The following is a 24,387-nucleotide window of genomic DNA, read 5'->3' on the forward strand; positions in this document are numbered from 1 at the left end:
ATTCACATAAACTGTTACAATATCAGAAAATGCACATCACTGAGCGCATGCAATACTGAAGGCATACAGCAATGTGTTCAGCTGCAGTCCTGAACAACAATAAGCCACTTTTTACAATAAGTAAGTCAGATTAAATGATACAAGTGATATAGTTAATTTTCTTTTAGTGTAACATAACAGGAATCATAATACTTGCACATGATCCAGTCAGTATAAATACATGATATGGCACTTCACTTAAGGAGAAAAGAAACTAAAGATTAGAGAGCTTTGGAGACAGGAATACCTCATCTAGAACATGTCAGAGTCCACAGAGAAGGAGCCACATTAAAAAAAATATCCATTAATGTAAACATTAAGACAAGGAGTGTTGTTGTCTGTCCGGGTGTGGTAAAAGCCGAGCCTCTAAAACTGAATCCATGTGTTTGTGTCATAGTCTGTGTCCTCAGAACTGACGAGAGGCTCCCTGATCTGACTGCAGCAGTCTGACGATGGATGGGTCACTCTTGGCACCTTTGATGAACTCCTCCAAAGACAATCGACCTGTAAAGAAGACCCCAAAAAAGATCTAAGTCAGCAGAGGTGGGAGGGTGTGAAGGAGGGCTGAATCACGCAGCAGATACTTGTTGAAATACACAGAAAAGCTGCAGATTTTTTTCTTGAGCTTAAAAATTAGTCACCACATCAAATAACAAACAAATGATATTAACTTGTATTTAATGAAGACAGTAAGGGAGTAGTTTATAGAATAACATATAGAATTAAATAGAATATGTCTCCATTGTCTCTGCACAAGTACAACAAAGCTGAGATGCAATCCTTAAAGAACAGGGAAATAATTAAAATAACGGGAAGTAAACACATGCCCCACACAAATCATTCATTTCCTGCAGGTTTAACACGATTAACTTCATACTCCAAACAGAAGAAGTAAACACAAGGTTTTGCTGTGTTTGGTGCAGTTATGGCTCTGGCATAAGCAGTTTGATCTTTTGGGCCTATGGCTTCAGCCAGTAGATGGTGCTGTTGCGCTTTTCCTTTTAATTCAGCAATTCTTAGGGCAGTGATCATCAACTGGTGACCCGAGGGACACATTGGGCCCCTCAGCTTTCCATCTGGCCCCCTGAGGTTTAATAAATTTGGAAAATGTGGAGAGAAAATAAATAATGTGATACTTGGGTTTTTTAATCCCCACAGCAATGATACAGCCCCCAAAACAATTGAGATTGGAACAATTTTATAAGGAATGACTCATTGTTTGATGTTTTACCTAAAGCCACCTATCAGCCATTATTAACAGGGTTCCTACACTGCTGTAAGGCCTGTTTAAGACCTGAGCTGGGGCGGAGCCAGACATCCTTAATATCTGGAGCTTAGCCAAAACAACAAGACAGTCCAGGGGGCCGCTTCCCCAGTAATGTTGAGCTTATTGGGCAGTTGTATGCACTATGTTTATGTGATTTATAACATGTATTTAGAATAAATTCCAACAAATTCATGCATCATTTGGGCAGTATAATTCAGTTCAAACCAAAAAAAATCTTCAGAACTTACATATTTTTTCTCAGTCTAATTGCACCAAGTGTCATTAGCATTCTAAAATAAACAACTTGTTGAAGTTCAATAATTTTCACTTCTGCCTCCTAAAAATGTCTAATAAATCTGTTTTTAGTTACTTTGCATAGGTAGGTACTAATTTATTGTATAGGTTTACAACTGGAGCTGTGCATTTTGAAACAAAGAACATAAAAAGTAACATGGGGTTACAGATATTGATTTCTTTTTTTTTTAATGGTGAAAAAAATACCTGATTTTTTTAAACTATGTTTGAATTAAACATCACATTTCCATGTTGTGATACGTAAGGCCCAATTGTTCACCACTTTTTTTCTGCAAGCAACATACATTTAACTAGGGCTGGGAAATTAATCAAAAATTAGATTCAATTGTGATATGGCCTGCTGCAATTATCAAATCGCAGAAGGTGCAATATTTCTTTAACCTGAAATTTGTGTAAAAATGCCAGTTTAAAACTTTTCTGCAGCAGAGATGTCACGCATTACATATAATGCAATCATTCAAGTGCCATTTTTTTTAAGAATAGTCTACAAACAATCCTATTTTCTTCATTATTGTCCTTTTTTCTTATTAACAATCCATATCCAACTTGCAATACGAGTCAAAATCATCACATTAGATATTTTTTCAAAACTGTTCAGCCCTTGCTTAATCTAATATTGTGTTTGTTATAATATAGAATGATTTATTATGTTTTTTAGAAAAAACATAAGAGGAGGAACTTAAGGAATAATCACTAATCAAATCACAATACTGAGGGAAAAAAAATGCTATTTCGGTAGATTATTTCTCCAAATCGTTCAGCCTTACATTTAACCAACCTGAAAGATGGGCTTCTAAGAAACATTCAGGGCTTAAGCCCCATAAGCCACGGCCTATGACCTGAACTAAGAAAAATTACTGCCACTTTTTGATGGTAAATTGTCAAAAATGAAAGGGATGAGACCAAGGCTGAATTTTCTGATTTAATTAACTGTTTATGAAATGTCAGAGTTTGGAAAATCAACCCCTATCTATTAAAGTTACTTGTAAGTATTTTGCTTAGAAATTCCTTTTAAAATTATTATCAATTATCAATCAATACTGGCTGCAGACAAGTTGGCTATGACTACACAGCATATCACTGAAATAGCATTTAAATTAAAATGCAAAAAATACTTGGATTAAATAAAGTATTTAGATATCTTAATATTGAAGCAAACTGCAAATTATTTAAACGCATGTATTGGATGTAATTGAATTAAAAGTTACAATTTCTGGAAAAAAAGAAAGAAGAATTAGAACTTTCCAATATGTATTAAACTCAATGCCTCATAGTGAAAAATCAAGTAAATAGAAACCTTATATCAGTCAGCCATCCAGCTTGTACTATCCAATTTTTACTCAAGATTTTTACCAAGTGTTCTGTATGCTGCACTTTAATTTTGAAGTATTTTAAAGTACAACCCCCCCCAAAAATAAACCAACTAACTTTCAAAAGAATGTTGCAAATATTCCAGGGGTTATACCAGAGTTTTTGAAGGAGGTACCATTTAATGTATTTTACAAAGCTTCTGTTGAAACTTCACATTAGAGAATTGTTTTCTTATATTTGTTGGATTCAACCCCACCCCAGGTGCACCTGTAGGCTGACGAACACTGCAGTGTTTTAAAACTTAGTATAAAAGGACACTTCAACTTTTTTTCTTAACCTCCTGCTTCAAAACAAAGTGAGCTTCCCACTTCTGTGTGAACGCCTTTATATATCTGACTGGGTAATGACGTGGCAGAAACCTTCAGAACACTTAGACAGGAAATGCATATGCATGTTACATGCATGTTGTGTCACCTTTTCACACTAAATGTCAGACCGCTGGCATCAGCACAGCAGGCTCAGGTGCAAAGGCCTGTTAATGATGCTGTGAGTCGTGTTCATGTTACGTCATGTTGTTATATGACCCAATTTATTTCTCTGTTACCGTCTTCAGTTTCCTGTTCCTCCAGACTGATCAGTGGGTCGAAAATTGTCATCTCAGAAACGCTTCATTATATAATATGATTTATTTGTTTTACTTGTTGGATTTAACAAGAAAATGGTAAACACAAACTGATGGTCCAGAAGGCGTAGCGGTCTACATCAGTGCTTTTCAAAGTGGCGACCCTGACCCTTGGGGCCAGCATAGATGCAGGGGGGTGGGGGTCACAAAAATCTAAAGGGAAAGTGGAGGTAAAGCTGAAACAAAAATGAATATTATGCCACATTAAAAACTGAATGTCCTTTCAAATATTAAATTCAACTCAATATTTAAACCTATATGTCTATTTTATACACCAGTCGTGCAGCTCCAAAGAAAAGAGGGATTCTAGTAATGAATATTAAGAGGAAAACTCAAAATTAAAATATAAATAAGTATGTAAATTAATTCATTAATAAAGATGTTGACTATGACCAAAACATAAACTATAAGACCTCTCCTGGAGTTTAACGCTATGTTGGGTCCTTGGCATATCCTTGTCAACACAAACATCACCACCGGGTAATAAAACTTTAATGCTGAGTAGTTTTGTTGCCAGAATAGGGAGTAAAGGGCGTATAACACTAGTCAAAGTAATGACATAGTGGTAATCATATGAGACACATTTATTACAAGGGCTTCTGATTAGTCAATTTCAAAATTTCAGTCTATTTTTTTCTGAACAGTAGATTCATTTTGTCAATACTGGAACATTGCTTTGAACTGTTATATACAAATGTGATCATTCAAATCATTTAAATTTATCATAATCAAATTTACCTCTACATATTTAAAGGTATTCTTTTAAATCATTATTTTCTTTAGTGAGTTGCTGTAAAACAGCAACAAGTATTTGTTATTCCATGTATTTTTTATTTCAGAAATAAACCTCTTTAAGTCGATATAGGACCTACATTACAGTTATGGGGTTTATTTCAGCAATAATAAAATGATAATTAGCTTTCAGTTTTAAAAAAGTCAAAGAAACATTTGTTCTCCTCAGTTACATATATTTTCTAGTCACATAGTTACATTTCTTCAAACATTTTCAGCAGTTCTGAAAGCCAAGCAAATGGTCTGTTTTTACAGTTGTAACCGTCTGTGTCTTGTCCCAGCAGCCATCATGACAGGACATGTTTATCATGGAAACCCCTAATGTTAATCTTGCTGTTTTTCGCTCTTGTTTTCTACTCTTTTCTTTGCCACTTTTAATCTATGTTTGCCACTATTTTGTCACTTAACACCAATTTTCCCCACTTTTTGACTTTTAACCTTTTGTTTTTTGTTGCTGCTTTCTGCTAATTTTTACCACTTTTTTTGCATCTTTTTACCCAGTTTTTGTCATATTTTAGCACTTCTTTTTGCCACTCTCAGCCCTGTTTTGCTACTTTTTGCCTATTCTAACCCATTTTTGCTGTTTTTCTCCCATTTATGCTTTCTTTCACAATGATTCCTCTTTTCCATTTGTCTTCATTTTTTCTGCTTCATTTTCAGGCATCCGCCTGACATTACTCATTCCACATTACTCATTGTTTAGTTCAGTGTGCCCATCCACATCATTGACATTACCAATACAAATGTAATTCTGTTTCAAGAAAAGTGTTTTACATTTTTAAAAAGGCAATATTTGTACTACAGCATAAATAAAATGAATGTTTTCTTGCTCTGATAATTGCAGTTATCATTCAGGTTAAAAATAAAGTATGGTTGTTGCAGATTAACTTTACAATGGATTAAGATCTTGCTGACCTCCATGGGCCCCCAATTTGGCTGGGCCCCAGAAAGCTCTACATTTTATCCCCTCTGATGGGCGGCTTATTCTTCCACCTCTGCTGGTGACACTTTTGCTATCATGCTTTTTAAAACAGTTTAACCTTACTGAGTCATATTTGACCAATGAGGACAACAAATGTGTAGTTCAAATGCACTAAAGACAAGGGTAAACCTTTTACCAAATGGTTAATTAATGCTCATACATGCTAAATAAGGACACAAAGTATACTCCTTCCTGTTGTTTTACTTTCAGTAAACAACCATTATTTATTAAAAAAAAAAAAACGAGATCCTTACCATCATTGTCGATGTCCATCTGTCTGAAGATCTTGTCTGTCCTTTTCTCTGGTGTTGATTCATCCTCAGGCATCTTCATCACAGATGAAACCATTTTGTAAATTGCCTAAAAAGGTTAAAAAAGCTATTATGGTCGGATTTACCATTTATTTTGTTCATTTCTCATGCAGGTGAAATAAACAGCCAAAGTCTGAACTGATGTATATATGTTTCATCTTTTATCTAAATACTCTGTCCTGTTTGCTGTTGCTACCTGGTAATGACGGTGCTCTGGCAACCAGAGCTTATCCTGCTGTAACATTCACAGTCCTTCAAGCTACACAGACTCTAATGTGTTTGTTTGTATCTGTAAAACTTCACATAACAGATCATGTAAAGGTCAGATGTGAGAAAAGCCTTCAGATAAAAAACAGAAAGCACTCCGGGTTACATAAGCTGTGATGCTTTTGCGTGCTTTTTTCTTGCATTCATTCGTATCCACAAACACAACAGACTGAGCCAATATTGATATGGCCCTGCAGGCTGCTTGGCTCACCATATTGGAAAAGTAAATATAGCCACAGCGATAAGAAAATACAGAAAGGGCAGCTTGCCTCCACCAAGACAGGTGAGGCGATCTTATGAATTCACAAATGCAGTTGAATTATGAACCTGAATGAAGTCTTGAGACAGATTGATATATGAGAATCTCTTTTTTTGGATTAATCATATATATTTTTAAAGCCCAGTGATTTAATAAGCAAAATGTATTAATAAAGTCTCAGTTTCAGCTGCTAAAATGTGAGGATTTGCTGCTTATGTATATTTTATGTGATAGTACACACAGTATTTTACAGATTTTGGACACCTAGCTCAATTCTTATGTCTTTTTTTAACTTGTAGCAACTATGAAAAAATCTGGTAAAGAAAATATCTGAATAAATTGGTAACTTTAATAATTGTCAAATATGGTCCAGCTAGAAACTTAATAGAAGAATGAGTACTTGATTAGTAGTGCTATTTTAGTTAAGATTAAAGGGAAAAAAGGAAATTTTATACTTTGTGCGTATATATTCATCTTAAAATCAGATTTTTCAACTTGTGTTTCCATTTGAGATCAGATTTTAAGCCAGACTTTGAATTTGAAAGCCTTACAGATATTATTTGTACAACAGTCAGCTTGATTTTAAAGGTGTATGAGAAAAAGACTGCACTGCTGCTGGAACCTCATAAAGTTAAGTTCAAATAATATTGCGTTGATGGATACTGACTGGATTACGTAAGAGACCCAGAGTCCATTAAGAAAAACCCTAATCAGTAGCATGAGTCATACACTGTGTCCTCACCTGAACTATCTCCAGCATCTCTGCCCGGCTGATGTACCCGTTCCCGTCCAGGTCATACATGCTGAAGGCCCAGCGTAGCTTCTGCTCCAGGCCACCACGGGACGTCACACTCAGGGCGATGATGAACTCCCTGAAGTCGATGGTGGCATCACCATTGGTGTCAAATGTGCGGAAGACGTGCTCGGCGAACTTTGAGGCATCACCATAGGGGAAGAAATTGGCATAGATCTTCTTGAACTCCTCCACGGTGAGATGGCCGGTGGGACAGTCCTTGAGGAAGCCACGGTACCACTCCTGCAGCTCATGGTCGGTGAACTCTGTGTTTTCTCTCAGGTCATTCAGGACCTCAGGCCGCAGCTTGCTGTTCTGTTTACCCATGATGCAGCTCTCTCAGGCGGGTAGATATCTTGGCAGGTGTTTCTTCCTCTCTTCCACTCTCCTTGTGCCTTTTCCTGTCACCAATGCCGTCTGCTTTCTCTGCTCCTGCAGGAGACCAACAGCCCTCATTAATATCCTTGTATGAATACCATCAATGATTTATCAGGTCAATAACTCCTCTCAGCCTGCTGTAGTCTTTCTACATAAAACATGCTGAAGATGCTCCCCAGAAAAGATGGTTGAAGGATACAGCTAAGAGGTAAATCTGGACAGTTGTGAGTCCAAAATACAGATGAGATTACAGCTGTGATGACATTACAATATGTGTGTCTGTGTAGTGGGGGTGGCTTGGTCTCCGTGGCTACAGTATGTATCCTCAGGCATGGCGTTAATTTATCGACCCTTCACCACATGGTGGAGGGACAAGTGTCCTGAGGCTTTGTTTTACACAATAAAGCCACTCTCCTAACAATCATGCTCATTCTGAATGTTGTTACTGAGAGGGACTGGTAATAATCCCAACCTTTATGCCAGAATGAATGTCCTGATAGTTTGAAGCAGGTGGAGTACACGGAAACACTAATGATGGTTGGAAAAATATCACGGCAAACTAGCAAACTGAAGCTTTTGACCACCTGGGCCTATTCACCTTCGGTTTGTCTACATTCTGTTTCCATGGTTACATTTTGTTTATTCATGTACACAGGGTTGTTCATGATCAGGGATATGAGGATGCATAAAAACATCCAGAATAAAACCATAGCGGCATAATAAGTATCAGATGGGAAAATTTAAATGCAGCGCACTGATAAAGCACAGGCAAGCATGGGAGTGACCGCAGAAGGAGACTCGACTGTTACTACTAGTATTTTCAGTGAAGTAAAGGTGGCTGGGGGCTGATTTTTCCATAATAGCAGCCTTTTAATTATAAAGCATTATATTTTTAAGAGAATAAGTGGATTGAGACACAAATTAGTTGTGTCTACTGGCTTGGTCAGACCATGTGTGAAGCTAGCTCTGAAAAGAATAAAAGGACAAAAGAAACGATCGTCAACTCGTCCTCATGTATCAAGAAGACTATATGTGCTGGCTACATTTCAAATAGAACTGAAGGTACAAATGTAGTAACATGCCAAGATAATAAGCCCAATGAAGCTAGCTGTGCAAGCCCACTTTACGGTATGCAATCACTAGATACCTGGAGGGAAAATATTGGATTGTACAGAATTTTACATCACTCTGGTAAATGACGATACAGATGTATGGAGCAAATGCTATCATGTTAATGAGCATCAGGATATATGTTGTTCATGTCAGCTCAGGGTGTCAAACAGTGTTCATTTTGTTGTCAAAAGCTTTGACTAAAAATGTTTGCTGAGCACCCTTTTCCACAAGGAAGACAAGACAAAGAGGAGCAAAAAGTAGATTTTTTTAATGATGATAAAAAGTAAGTTTAGTTTTCATCAGAGACAAAATAAAACTAAAATGCCAGTGCTGGACTGTTAGAAGCTCAAAATACATGATAATTCTCCACTGTGTACATAAATTGGTAAAATCACAATGCCATGATTCCATGGCTGGCAGTGCTAGTGTTAAACTGTGCTAAATTTTGACCGTTTTATGAGTGTTTACTTATAACCTAGTCTAGTTTAACCAAATTTGTTTAATTAAGGTAAAATTTGTATCCTACTGGGGTGCCAGGTAGCCTTGCTATTTTGTCACATGCCCCATGTCCTCATCCCTTTGCTGCATGTCATCCCCTTTCTTTCTAACATGTCCAGTCTTTCTTCAGCTGCCCTATGCAATAAAGGCCAAACTGGCCCAAAAATAACTTACACAACAACCAAAAATGCATTTGTTATTAAAACGTGTCTCTCTTTCAAAATGACAGAAACCAAATCCCCATAAAATCAGCATCAAAATAAAACAAGTAACCACTGCCACTTTATTTTTCTAAAATCTCAGTAAGAAATTGGCCCAAACCTGAGCCAGTCTTTTTACATGTATCTGGTAAAGTGTGTGTGTAGGAGGGAAAGAACGAGAGAGATGTGTGGGGGCAGGGAGGAAGAAAGAATGGAAAAAGTATGACACATAGAAGGAAAAATTATTTCCAGCTATACTACATGAGCCCCTTTGCTAATGCGTGCGCTTCAATTACATAATAATCCCTTTGAATGGCACCTCCACTCATCTGTGTTACCTGTAATGACTTTATCTGACAGAGAGACGCATTATCCTTATACTTGCTCTCTTCTTCAATTATTGAAATCCCATCTTTCCTGTGTTACTGGCACCAGGATGATTCTAGCTGGCGAGGAACAAATGAGAGCTGTGTGAATTTGGATGAGGTCTTTTCTACACACGGTCGCCCTCGTTTCTTTTAATTGTCACATGGGTGCAATTTCCTGCAGTGTGATTAATCCAAGTCAGAGTAACACGAGAAGCATGGAGGTTTAAAGAACAGCCAGTGACAGATACTCTTGACGATGTGACTGCTGGATGGTAAAGAAATCAATGACAGCAGATGCACAACACATTAGCTCAGACTATTTCTTCCATAGGGTTCCTCCTTGGTTTTTTTCTCTTGTCTTTGTTGCAAAAAATACAACAACCTCAATAAATTTGGTGTGCGAGATTGTGAAATTACAAAGCCATGCCAACTAGCTACTGCTTAAAAAATTAGATTCAATATATTATACAGTTTCATATTTTGTTTAAATATGATAAAAAGTACTTCAGCTTCAACAGGATCCATGAAGATTTACATGAGAACAATTTAAGCTAAATGCTAGTATCATCATGATAACACATTTGTGAAATTAAGTCTAAACTACAAAATTAGTTAAAATTCAAGCAGCATTCCAGTGTTGAGAAATCAAATTGATGAGGAGGTCCAAAAAATGTTTGTTGTTCAAGTGTCCACTTGAACCAAAATTCAATGAGACTCCATTAGATGGATAAAACATGCATTTTTCTTTACATAAATTGGCATGTTTACAGCCTGGTTAAACAATTTAATTGGTATCAATCAAGTGATTCTTTATAAGGACACAATTTAAGAAGAATGAGACAACTCATTCCTGAGTTCACTAGAAGGTGGGTGTATTGTAGCCCTATACTGTAATAAACATGGACACAGTCCCATTGATGTCAAACATTGGTTTCTGTCGTTGAGTTTTGAAGCATAACAATGGCAGTTGCCTTTTTTTTTAAATGCTGTCCTCCACAAAGGGGTGGGACTGTGAAGGGCTTTATGCCTCTAAGCATAGAGCTACCAAGTATTCAACAGTGAGTCCATCTAGTTAACCCCTACTTATGCAAATTTATGCATGACTCTCAGTATTAATGTAATCAAAACACATGACTTATAATTGAGTTTAGCTAACTAGTCTAATAACATTGCAAAGCAGATGGGTTTGCCAGACTCCATCTCTGTCATCAAGCAAATCCATCTTGAAAAGCTCCAATCCACATTTGAGCCAAACCAAACATGGTTCGGATCAATCAGTGTCATTTGAGGAGAAAGAGGCGGAAGCTACAGGCAGGGTTTAGTTGTAGTCAAAGCCATTTGCAAGAGAAGCGCATGTGCACAACCTCATTTTGTCTGGTCGCTCTAATTGAGAACAGACAGAATGTTCCGCAAATCACCTTAATATCTTGTCCTGTCCATCCCAAACGCTTTCTATGGGAGCTTCCCCAGAAGAATGTGAACTACATCCATGCAATGGATATTTGAAACACTAAATCTGTGGTGTCAGGTTACTAGTCTAAAGACAAGTTATTACATTCTATAAACCTACTTCCCATTTTTGGTTTACTGTAGTTAAGATAGTTCAAAGAATGTGGCTAAAGTTAGCACAAATGGCCTTCGAGGTTCATGTCTACATTCATGTACTGAAAATCGTCACTAAATACACAACCTGACAAAGCCTCTGAGCAACTTTATCCCCATTTTCTAGGTCAAAATAGCACTAACCCACACTGTTCCTACTAGATGTTTTCAGTTTAGCATTGCTTTCATCAGGTTACAGAGCCTCATCTGGTTATTAAGAGCAGCTAAAGGGGGCACTAGTGACAGATGGCTCCATCATAGTTTAAACGGAGTGTGTGACTGGGATTGTGGACCTGAAATTACAAAAAACTGATTACTTAAACTGACTTGTAGTTCTGGTGCCAACTACCAAGGGATCTGACTTTAGCCACTTATTAGTGTGCATTCCTACTTTTAATGTGACATTAACTATTATTTTATATTGACTTACTGCACAAGGCTGTGAATACGTTTATTTCTGCTATCAAAATGTGAACTTTAGCATAGGTATTAAATGGATTTCCAGGCTTTTGCTGAAACAGAAGCCTGGAAAGAACAGCAGGTTGTTGCACTTCTGCCCTGGCTTTATTTTTCAACACGAGGGGTTGCCACAGGGTTGTAGCTGTTCACCAGAAAGATGAATGCCCCCCTCAACCCCACCTCTCTGCCTGTTGTTAGATTGAATGAAAGTAAAGTTGAAACAGCTTTTCCAAAATGATTGCCACCCCAACTGGCTTCAAAGCGCCTCCCCCAGCCATTGGGTGATGTCACTGAAACTCCCATACTTAAACTGTGCAGGTGCCTCTAGGTGAAAAAAAAAAGATATGCTAAAATTACTAGGATTCATTTTCTGGGCTCAACAGACATCTGTGCTAAACTTTCAAGACAATCAATCAAAGAAATAGTTGAGATATATTTAGTTCAGCCCCAAAGTAGTAGATAGAGCCACCTAAATTGCTTTACCCTGAAGCTATGCTGCTGGCCTGTCTATAAATAAACTGTTGCAAATGAAAATTGGTTAAAAACAGATCAGAGGCCTTCAATTATGTATTAAGACAGGAACATGCTAAGCTCATTGGATCTTCAGGGGCTTTATCACACTTGGTAGAAACCATGTGAACATTACAGAGCTAAATCAAACTGATGGTCACTTGGAGAATATAAAATCCTTGTCTGCTTACGCTGTTTTAACAAGGCTGTGGTATACATTACACAGCACCCTGCAGGCTTGACCGTTGTCCTTCCGTTCGAACATATAACAGGATGAGGAAGCGGCAGCACCTCCTAAGCACTGGGTCACATGGACTTTCCGGGTCAGCTCAGTGTGCAGGCTGAGCGGGAGCAGACATAAATATGGGCATTGCTATTTATTCCTCTTAGACACACAAAGCCGCATAGAAATGTACAATATTCACCACTGAAAATTGCTTCCATGATATTTTGAGGAAGCTTACAGGCTAAAATAGGAGTTTTGTGTCCAGGAAAAAAAAGGTTGTACTCTTGAGGGAAAATTGCATACTAAAATAACACAGACACAGTAATTTAACATTCTTATGTTGAGAAAGGTTTAACAGCTCTCACTATTCTCTATAATACAACCATTTGGGACTGAAGGTAAAGCAGAATAAAGGTAATTTCCATATTTTTGTAAATCTTTTGTCTAAAATGATTGTTTTTCTGGTGTTTGATCAAATAACCTCAAAGCCAGAGATTTTTCAAGCCCCAGTACACTGTGAAATCAGCTGCATGCTTACCTTTCTGTGTGTATAAAACATAAGCCAAATATGTAAACATGCAGACCTGCATTATAAACCTTAGAGGAAGTTTTAGACATTTTCACAACTGGGAACTCAGCATTTCTAGTGTCATTTTTTTCATAGCTGCAACTGATGCAGTGGAAAATGTTTTGAAATGTGGTCAAAAATAACTGCTCCAGCTCCTCTTCAGAACATATCACGATTTCCCCGCAGAGGCTTGAAGTTATAACATGGTCAGCAAGAGTTGAAGATTCACATCAACATCAAGCATTTGCAGATCCCCTCAATTACACAGCAACAGCCCCTGTTCTTGTCCCCAACCCCCACAGCCATCCGTGTTCTCTCTGGTCCACTTTTTCCAGAGGCTTCCTTGCCTAATGAGACTGTTTCACACAGTGTAGAAAGCATCACCCCCCACCCCCTTCCCAAAGCCACAGAGGAGACCGTGTAAACCTCTAACTAGGCTAGTTTCACTGCTGTTTGCAGTTCGTGACTCCACCTCATTTCCTGAGCAATGTTTTGTCACAACAAAGAAAGACTTTCTTCATTCATGAGATGCTTATTCCTTTCTAAGAAGGAAAGATGAAACAGTAACAATAGAAGGGAGGAGAGGTAAGACGTGTTAGAACATTTGTGTACATTGGGGGATTTGGGCTGAAAAACTGCACAAACTATGCCACATCGTTGTAGGATATCAATGCAAACGATGTCAAAATGCATCCAAATGAGTATGCATAAAATTGTTCACCTATGAATCATAAAAGCTATTAACTTTTTGGCAGCTGTCACTTTGTTAGTTTTTCCTGAGCTGTAAATGACAAAATATTTTTCAGTGTATTAACTGTGAAAGCGTCTAAAGCAGAATCTTTCTTGGCTTCATCTAAATTTTGACTATTTATTGGTTTTCTTTATCAGCTGTAACAGGATTTCACATCATGTTTTCGGACCAAGGATTTGGATGAAACAAGGTATAAAATACAGTGTCTTGTCTAAGAAGAAATTATGATCTTTTTGTTCATTTTTCAGCATTTAAGAACAAATTGATTACTCAAATAATATCTGATCATTAGTTTACAGGTGAGAGTAAAATGCAGCTGTAAAGCAAAACGAATAGGATATTTATTTTTCTTTAAAAAAATAGAACCAACATAATAACCCAAACCAAATTCAAACAGGAAAGAAAAACATTTTTTATGATATCCGCTGAATGGAATATAAATCATGCAAACTGACATGGACCAGTGCACAGAATAAAAGCAGACCTTCCATTTCATCGCTGCTTGTAGTGTGTGCAGAGTACAAGCAGCGCAGCGCTGAAGCCTCAAGTACTGCGTGTGCTACAGGTAACTAAGACGGCATCAGGTGGGTGAGGAGTCAGCTCAGTGTCAGAAGAAGAAAAAGAATAAATGAGCTCTCCAGGTTTTTTTTCTGTCTTTCAGCGCTGCTTTGTGGCAGTCTCCCTGAACTAGAGTCAGTAAAAATCATGCGGAGGATCAGGATGAAGTCCCAAGACACACCAGTAGTCAAGGCAACAGGATAGTAGTGCTGAGGCTTATGAGAGGGAGGCGGTGCAGCTATCAATCGGGGGCACACGCAGGGCAGAAGATAAATCGATACTTGCTGAAAAAAGGAACATATTTAGTCCAAGCATTGACTCAAATGACTGCTATGGATTCCACTTGTAGAATTTAACAGATTTTTCTATCATTTTTTTATACAATTTTCTTGATGGCAGCAAATTTACATACTTCATTCAATATAATCATAATTTTAAAAAAAATGCATGGCAAACAAAAGTTACCATCTGCAAAATTAACCATTTTTATCATGTCAGTGAGTTTTAAGGGAGTTTTCTTCCACAAATGAGGGGGGGCTTATTTGATTTGTAGCACACTTTTCACAAGCTGGCTACTGTTTGTGCTAGAAAATTGTGTGAAATGTAATAAAAGCAGAAAGAATAGTGTGAAATATGCGTTGTTGTTTTTTTTTTTCAATCACTGCTAGTTATTGTTCTAAGCATATTTCAAGCATGAAATTGTCATTATATTGACTTAGTTTCACTACAATGTGTTGATCTTTGTTGGTTGAATTTGAATTTTCCTTAATATAAAAAATATATCTGTTATGGTAAAATCATTCGGGGAATCTTATTCAGAGCAAGAAATCCAAAGCAGAGAAAGAATAGATGTATGTGTCCAATCATACAAGAGAAATTAATTTGTAGACAGGAATACTCAGAATTTGCTACTATACGTTACTATACAATTTGTTCAAAAGGTGAAGAAAAATTGAAGCTTTGAACAGTGTCGTCTTTAAAATTTTAAGTTCTTACACAGGTATTCCCTGTGATTGACAGGCAAACCAGCCCAGAGTATAATCCCTCTCTCACCCAATGACAGCTGTAATTGGCTTCAGCCCCCTGGGACCCTAAACAGGATAGGCAGTGTACAGAATGGATGGGTGGATGGATGGATGGATGCACAGGTAATTAGCAACATGCAAACAGAATTGCAATGGGGTCTAAAAGCAGGGGTTCTCAGGTGGTCAAGCCTTGGGAGGCACCACCAGCTATTTGACAATAAATCGCAACCCAAATCTAAAGAAAATTTTAAACACTTAAACATATTCAATGAAAACTGTTGTAGTTTTAACTTTAGATAGAATGAAACCTATGATTGAACAGAAAGACAGGACAAAACAAACATTTTTCAAAAGCATATAATTAAAGCCCCCCTGAGATGAGATGCACGTATACTAGAGATGTAATGGTATCAAAAAATTTGTGGTACTGCAGTAAAATAAGCATCTCAATATGGTCACAGACATGATGATTTTAAATGGTAGGTCTTCGGTAGGTCAAAAAGACTCATTTTTTTGTAAAGCAGAGCCAAGGGAAGTGGGAACTACAGTTTCTATTTGCCCTTGCTAATCCATCATCTTTTGTGCTCCGCTCGCTGGCTGGATCTAGCAGCGTGAAAATGGTGCGTGCTACTATTGGTGAATGAGAAGGTAGTGACAATTTTTGAAATTGTGGAGGGTCCAGCTACTTTTAAACCTGACATGTGGAGGTTTTTTGGTTTTACGGTGTCAAGAGAAGAATAGGTGAAGGACGGGGGGGAAAAAAAAAAATGCAGACACTGCCAGACTGCGGTGACCCACTTGATGGGAAATACGAGTAATATAACGAGTGACTTGGCAAATCATCACCCTGAAAAGATTCACTGAGATGTGAGGAGCAGAATCTGGCCAGGCCAAAAGACTCTTAAAGAAGGGTTCACAAGCCCACTTCCCCACAACAGGATCAACAGATCACCAAACATCTACAGCTGTGTTCAGTTGTGGACAATGGAGGTTTTAGAAGGTTAGTAAACACTGGAGCCAAAGTACAACTTAAGTATTTATTTTAAGCCAAATGCACACCTACGTACTTTTTTTGCACATATTGTAATATTCAAAGTGTAATTGTTGTTTAATAAATACCTTTCTTCAAGTCTTTGTTGATTTGTTTTGTTTTTGATACTGCAATAAATACTGTACCATGAACTTCTTACAGAGGTATGATTTTAATGTAAGATTTTGATTTGGTTACATGCCTGGTGTATAGATTTTATTTTACTTTCCTGACAGCCTGCTATTGTTGGTATTTTTTCCAAAGTTCTCAACTGATAGCTCTGTTATCATGAGAAAACTAGATTTGTTTTCCAAGGTTAAGAGAAAAGTATGACCTTGCAAAGCAGATGGATTTGCCAGGCTCCATCTCTGTCATCAGGCGAATTCATCTTGAAAAGCTCCAAAAAACAAAGTTTGCACTAAACTGATCACTGTTAGGACCAATCATCATCATTTGAGGAGAGTAAGCTGTAGTATAGCATGAATTTACCAGAACTTGACCACATTTGTGTATGAAATAAAAAGAATAAAAACAACATTTAAAAGCTTTTCATGATGGGAATGTTTTCACTCTTCTGCAGACTCAGCATGAGTTTGTTAAAGTCACAGGGGAAAGGGTTAATCTTTGTGTGAGGGGTTGTATACTATGACTGCTAGAGGAGTGATAAGCTCAAACTTAGCCACAGCAATGGTTTTGACAGAACTGGCATTTGTTATCAAAACAAGGGCAGAGATCAAATCTGAAAGCTTGTCATGACAAAAAGGATGTTGTCACTCTTCTCTAAATCTGCTTTGTTATGGGTGGGTTAAGTTTCACTGTAAGCCGGTGTATACAATGGCTGCTAACGGCAAAGCAATTAGCTCAAATGTAGCTGTAGAAAAGTGGCTGTTATCAGAACTGTGCCACATTTCTTTATTAAAACAAGAGGAGAGAGCTACACTGAAAACGTCTTCTCCCAACTGTACTCTGCAAAAGTTTTATCCACATCATAGTCCAATGTTCATATACTAAAACAGTGTTTTCTCAATAGGATATTTTGGAGTTTCGCATGCCCACATCCTTATTTTGTGCTGTCGCCCTGGTTGGCCCATAAAGAATGTGACAGAACATTCAGCCAATCACCTTCAGAGAATCTTTTGAAAGGCTTGCCCTTCGCAACAATTTTTATGGGAGCTTTCCCAGATGAATATGAAATATATCTACATTATAGATATTTGAAACGGTCTCTCTGGCATGTCAGGTTACTTGGGGCTTCCCCTTCATTTTCCCCATGCATAGCCTACATTTGCAACCCCCTGAAAACAGCTGTGCGTCCCACTTTTGGGTCCCAAGCCACCAGTTGAGAAACACTGGATCAAAGTAAGTTGTAAACCTAGTTTTATTTAGGCCCCGTTGATAAAGATAACTACACTTCCTCATTTTGTTAAATTATTTTCAACACATTGCTGAGTCTTCACCGTTCACTACTTTTTAAACTTACAAAGGAGTTTTACAGGATGTTTCAAGCCATTTTCATTGACTGAAAGTATATTTAAGAGTCTGCTATGAGCTGAGTAAAAAAGAGAAGGGTTTAACACATGTTCAGGAGTAGGTGTGATGTAGTCCAGTCAACTATGGGTGTAACCACCGTTAACACCCTCCTGCGTCTTTTAGGAGAACTTGACACAGCAGTCCAGAGCTGACTAACCACGGGAGCAGCAACACTAAGTTAAAACACCTCGAAAATTCTTAAAGCGAAGTAAACTTACCTCTTTTATAGGAGTCGTTTATTACTTTTCCGGTTTAAAAGTCCACACTTTGGTTAAGCCCACTTTCCCCACTTTTGACGTCACCAACCCCTCAACTTAACCGTTAACTTTGCTGCGGTGTAACCTATCACCTCCAGCTGTTGATAAAACTGTGGAAAAAGCCAGCACGACGACAGTTGAAGATGCTCGCGTTACTTTAACGAATGTCTTCAATACCCGGAGAAGAACCACCAATATTTTCTTTAAACAGAAACAGGCTAAATGTGTTTTTTTAAGCTAGGTTCTTATTTACTCGATCCTGCCTTCAGTTCCCGGCGTAGCGGCTTTATCATTCAGCGGAGGATGTGGCACAGAGCTCGGCTTTCATCCGACTTTCCAAAGTCACCACTACAGGGGTTTCTTGTCTCACTGAAGAAGAGTAAATACACGTTCCAAGCTTCTGGTTGACTAAGCACCGTTTTAAGGATATAGCATGACTTTAAGTGTGAAAAGAAGGGAAATGTCATTCTTAAGGTGTTTTTGTGACATGTTGTGGGTTTGTGATTTTATTGTTGTTCTTAGGATCCCCCTACGCGCTGAATGGACTCGTCCACACTCGTTGCTTGCTTCCATCGTAGAAACTGTTGCAGCAGCGTCCGTATGGAAAATTATCACTGGAGACTATTATTAGCAGTATATCTAAAATAAACGGCTCACATTTTAGAGAAAATCGTGATACTATGTGAGACACTCTATAGCTACACTGAACATGCTTATCATCAAAGGAAAAATGCCCGTAAAAGACAATAATTGTAAAAAATACAGAAAATGACAGTTTTGCAAAAGCTACAGTTTGATAGCCTCTTATATTGGCATATGGCTCTTATATTATATTTAATAGCCTTTAATATTGGCGCATGACTGAATTATACATACATTTTTGAGTTACAGAAACCACATTTTGACATTATACCTCTAGAGTGGACATTTTAAAGCCAAAATCAGCATCATTGTCTGCAGGCTACACATTTTATAGGCTGACAGAAAGCACTGGTAAAACACAATCCAGTTAAATCCAATTCATCTCCATTCCTAGTGTGAATTCTCCTCCGGCCTCTCTGAAGATGCACACCCCTCCATCAGTGCCTATGACAGTACCCTCTCTTGTGCAGGCTAAAGTGACACTGCAGCCAGGGTGGTGTGTATGTCAGCATTTCAGTGAGTGGATAAATAATTAACTGTGTGTATGCATGAGTGTGTGTGGGTCTTCCTGAAGCCTGACACCTGTTTCTATAAGCACGTGGAGTGTTTATCTCTACCTAAGAGTGAGTACAATACAGACCTTGGGGGGGTTGAGGCAATGATAAAGAAGTCTGAGGTTGCTTTTGTTGCAGATGCCAATTTGTAACCTAATGCTGTCACAAAAAGCCTATTGTTACTAGAGTACCAGAAAAAACACTGTTGATTCTCCCTTAAAATAGAGGTGTTTTAACACATTTTTGTGGAACAGTGCACTGAATGAAGTTGAGAAAAATGTGTTCTCATATAGCCCAGCCATCCCATACTTCAGTATGCTGCAACACAATTTAAGACCTAGGGCCAACCCTAGGTCTTAAACCCTCATACAACCAAATATTAACCTTTCATTTTTTATATTTTAGTTATATAAACAGGGAATTTCAACTCAAATTCTTTGCTTTCAGATTCATTAACATTAAAGTGTTTGTGGGGTGCAATTATTAAAATATTTTATTTTACTTTGTTTTTTTATCAAGCATCTGCAAAGTCAACTAAATTTTCTTTTCCAATATGTATCTGTATAAACATACTTTTCAGCCTAGAAAAATTCTTCCCAAGAAGCATTAATGTCTCTTAAGACACTAATTAGGCTAGCTCTTAAAACTGGGAATTGGTGCCACTAGTGAATTCAACACCAGTTAAACTGTCAAACCGTTGTATAATAAATGATTTAAAAGTGACACAAGTTTAAATTTCTGGCTGTGTTTATTTACTTCTGTATCTTTAAAAATAACATGTAGTCAAGTATTTAATGACCATTTAAAACACGATTAAATCATTTTTCTTTAATAACTATGATTTCAGTTATTGTAAATGACCTCTAACCTTCAGTACCTCTGGGGCTCACCGCACTTTTGGGAGCACTGATATAGGCGAACAGGTAAAAAAACATTTTTAATGGTTTAAATTACTGTGTTAAAGCTTATAATGTAAATCATAAGCTGTTGCTTTATGAAGGAAGGTTAATGAGATTAAATAGATATAAAAAGCACTTATTTTGTATTAGTTTAAAAATGTAGGCCTCTACATATAGGCATCTTGTTAAAATTTTGTTTGAAAATTAAAAAAAAAACCTCGATGACTGATGACTGAAACAGACCATACAATCCAGATGGGAAAAATGATGATGATAATTTTTCCCCCCTAAATTCTTAGGAAATCAAAAGCTATAAAAAGGCTGTTAAAACCAAAAGTTAAAATGTCATTTAGCAGACACTTTTATCCAAAGCGACACACATCTGGGACAAAAAGTGACACTTCTAGGTTTGTGCAGGTTGTGCACCCTTTTACTGCAAAACAGCTCATGATCCTCCACAGATTTATAGCACTGTATAACACTGGGCACAAGGTAGTTAACAATGTCCGGATATCCTGCTGGTGGTGATTCAGCACTGTCATAATCTTGAGCTGTTGACCCACATGGATGGATCAAATTTATCAAGTGCATTTTCTCTGTGTATTTTTGTTTCACTAATATTCAGTTTCCTCAATAGAGTACTTATTCATTTTACTGCTTTTTTTTTCTATTTTCTTCCTTTTCAAGTATGCAAGTCATTCAACTACTGACCCAGACTGAGAGAGCATTTAAAAGCCCGGGAAACCTTTACAGGAGTCAGTTAGCTGATTAGAGTGTGACACCATGACTTTCCAATTTTAAACTTTTTCACAATATTCAAATTTTCTGAGACACTGAATTTTGGGGTTTTATTATCTGTAAGCCATAATCATCAACATTTCAAGAAATAAGGCTTGAAATATTTCACTCTATGTGTAATGAGTCTATATAATACATGGGTTTCCCCTTCTGAAATGAGTGACAAAAAATATTGAACTTTTTCCACGATATTCTAATTTTTTGAGATGTACCTGTATATTAACCTGACACGCCAGATGGATTTGTTTCCAGTGAAAAACAAGGAAACAGGCATATCTGCTTTGCAAGGTTACCTCTATATGGGGATAAGATGAACAGTTTATGAATCTATCTAAAGGGATAAAGGGACATTACGGTTTAAGATTTCCTAGAGAGCTGCATTATCAGGTAGGGTGAAAGAGAGACTATTTCTGTAGATCTGTAGAAACATGATGATCCACAAGAGGTCGCTGACAGTCCTTTCCTCTGCTTTTCTGAGTCTGTTGAAAGCTCAGCTGATGACAGCTCAGGTTATTTGTTCTCTTGGTGTTTGCAGCCAGCTGCCAATCAGCCACATGCTGAAGACTATTCTGTATTTGCACTGACTATGGTTATTATAGTTAACTAAAACTAAATAAAAAACTAAAACTAAAATCTGAAAATCTTTTGAGTGAACTGAAATTAAATAAAAACTCAGCTCCATCAATAAAACAAAAACTAACTAAAACTGAATAGTGCGCTTACAAAACTAACTAAAATAAAATAAAATAGAGACAAAATCTCCTTAGTTTCAGTCTTTGACACAACTATACTGACTGGCACCTACACCCAAGTCTGGGGACAGTAAAATGGCCTGATTTGATAGGTTAAGGCTTAACACAGTGGTAGTTTTATGTCTGGAGTTGTATTCAAACATCATCTCTAAATAAATACAATGATAAGTGAAGAGTAGCCTGTTTGAAAATGTTTTTAAAAGTACATGCTGTTCACTCAACCCTGACATGTGTTCGAAAAAACTAACACTGAAACTAACAAAAACTACACTAAAACAAAGCATTTTCTATATGAAAACAAAATGAAACTAACTAACCAGCAGTAAAAACTAAAAAAACTAAACTGAAATTGAAGATAAAAAGTGAAAAAAAAGAAAGAAAACTGATGTAAAATCCAAAACTATTACATCCTTGGCTCTGACAGTGTAATGTTGAGTCATCTTTAGCGATCTCATTAAGTAATAAATTAGATTTATTTTCCTACCACAAAACAAGATACACTATATGGACAAAAGTATTTGGACACACCTGTTAATTACTGAGTTCAGATGTTTCAACTAGACCCGTTGTCTCAGGTGTATAAAATAATACATGCAATCTCCATGTGCAAACATTTGTGATACAAAATGGATCATTCTGAAGAGCTCAGTAACTTCAGATGTGGATGCCACTGTGATGGATGCAACCTTTGCAGGTCTGCAGGTTGTCCCACCGACAGTAAGCTGATTTAAGCATTGTAAGCGTCCCATTTTGTAGACGCCTTTTTTCAGTACATCACCATCTCTGTATTTTTTACATCTAGGAGTTGAAGGATATTCATAACCTTCAATTTGTTGAGCCTGAAACTCATTTTAGCCTCACAACACTCATGTTGCTGCCATGTTTGCTGTTTCTCCTTCTTTCACTCCTCACATTACAAATGCACACAAAAGTTAGCAGACTGAATTGTAATGACTATTTGAGAAAAAGCTGAGTATGTTCAGATTTTTCATGATTCAGTGATTGTCAGTAAAGCATATTTGATTATGCAGCTTGGATGACTACTTACAGGTAACTGTAGAAGTCAGATAATGAAGGGATATATTTCTGCCTTTTGAGCAAAAAAAAAAAATCAAGTCTGTGTATTTCTTTAATGCAAGCATAAACTTAATACTGGTCAACTGATTGATGATGTTCAATATAAAACTTATCCCTTTACAAATGTTTGAAACTCTTTGCTCATTACAGGATACAGTAAGACTGTGTAGTGAACAAGTTTATCCTTCTACCACTTCATCAAGTTTATTTCCCTGTAAGCTTGATGATCAGACTTAGTCTTATACCGGGTAAAAGGCTGAGTCAGTCACATTGCATATTGTACTAATTTTCCTTCTACGTTCAAGTCCATTCAAGGTGCGACATAAGTTACATTTCTCCACAAAAACTCGCTGACCCTCTGTTCTTCCTCCATGCCAAACATGTACTTGTCATCTTCCGCATGTTTAGTGACGAGCAGTGACTGCAGCAGTAAAGGAGAGACACACCACCCACATATTGATCTGTCTGTCTTTACATTACACAGAGTGAGGGCCGTTGCTCCGCTCTATAGTCCACTGTCAATATTTAGGGAACACAAGGCACTGAAATCAAGGTTTAACTTGAGATAGAGGTACAATAACAGAATTTTTAAATGATTTTTTTAACGTGTAGTGTGAGTTTGCTCAACCTATTCTATTTCCATGAATTTATCCACTCCCCACAGTATCCATACTACTTTCTGCAAAGTCCAGGGGTGCGTGAAAACAATAGCATCATTTATACACCAGTGAAAATCATTTAAATCCCCTGTCATATTTTCGACACATGCCTTAGTTTTAATTCAAACAATACTTGACCTTTTTTGAATTTAACTGATTTCAGATGGCACTGTAATGCATGTGCCTTTAAGTAGTATTGCAGTCATCGTGCAATGTAGGGATGGGTTCCATTACTCGAGTTCTTGGTTGCCTGTTGTTCTTGGTCATTATTCGTGTCACCACTCATGTGCCTGTGCACATGTGGTGTTTTTTTGTTTACTTGCTTTCGGCAATCTGTATTTTACCCTAACATGTTTGACCTTGAGAGTCCAGTTAGTTTGATTAGTCCAAGGGTTCCCAAACTTTTCCACCTGTGACCCCCAAAAAGAGAGTGCCAGAGGCTGGGGACTCCCACCATCCTTTGAAGTTGTTGGAGCATATATTGTTGCAAAAAGCAACTTAAGGAGCAGCTTAAAGCAGCTTAAGGATTTTTTTGTATACATTACTTTCATTTATGTACAAATCGTATTTATTAACAATGGTTTAATTTTAAATTTAACTGATTTTAAGGATATATTCCGTATTTTAAAATAATGCAGAAAATTAACCATGTGAAATCATTTTAAATTTGTTTTTGTTGTGGAAAGCATCCCAAGATCCCCCCTCAGTGTCTTGTGACCCCCCACTTTAGGAACCACTGGACTAGTGTGAGTGCTCTGTACTGTTCACTTCCCTAGCTTTGGCATGGGCAGAAAAGGTGAGCTTTGGTGGCTCACACACAAGCACAAACACAGGTATAAAACGGTGGTACAACGTATAATTTATGCAAATTGATGCAGCCTTGCATCGTAGAGACATCTACAAGTGATAGAGGGC

At 37.4% G+C, this 24,387-nt stretch overlaps 1 protein-coding gene across 1 annotated transcript; it reads right to left on the bottom strand.

Moving 5' to 3' along the window:
* Positions 1-98: 98 nt before the first annotated feature.
* Positions 99-18,398, bottom strand: hpcal1 (hippocalcin-like 1). Its single transcript, XM_041805421.1, has 4 exons — positions 18,053-18,398; positions 6,968-7,450; positions 5,643-5,748; positions 99-543 (listed from the first exon to the last, which is right to left on the bottom strand). The coding sequence occupies exons 2-4, from the start codon at positions 7,343-7,345 to the stop codon at positions 446-448; spliced, it is 582 nt and encodes a 193-aa protein (XP_041661355.1). The 5' UTR covers positions 7,346-7,450; positions 18,053-18,398; the 3' UTR covers positions 99-445.
* Positions 18,399-24,387: the final 5,989 nt, after the last annotated feature.

This window comes from Cheilinus undulatus, linkage group 14, assembly GCF_018320785.1.
Source record: "Cheilinus undulatus linkage group 14, ASM1832078v1, whole genome shotgun sequence".
Taxonomy (NCBI): domain Eukaryota; kingdom Metazoa; phylum Chordata; class Actinopteri; order Labriformes; family Labridae; genus Cheilinus; species Cheilinus undulatus.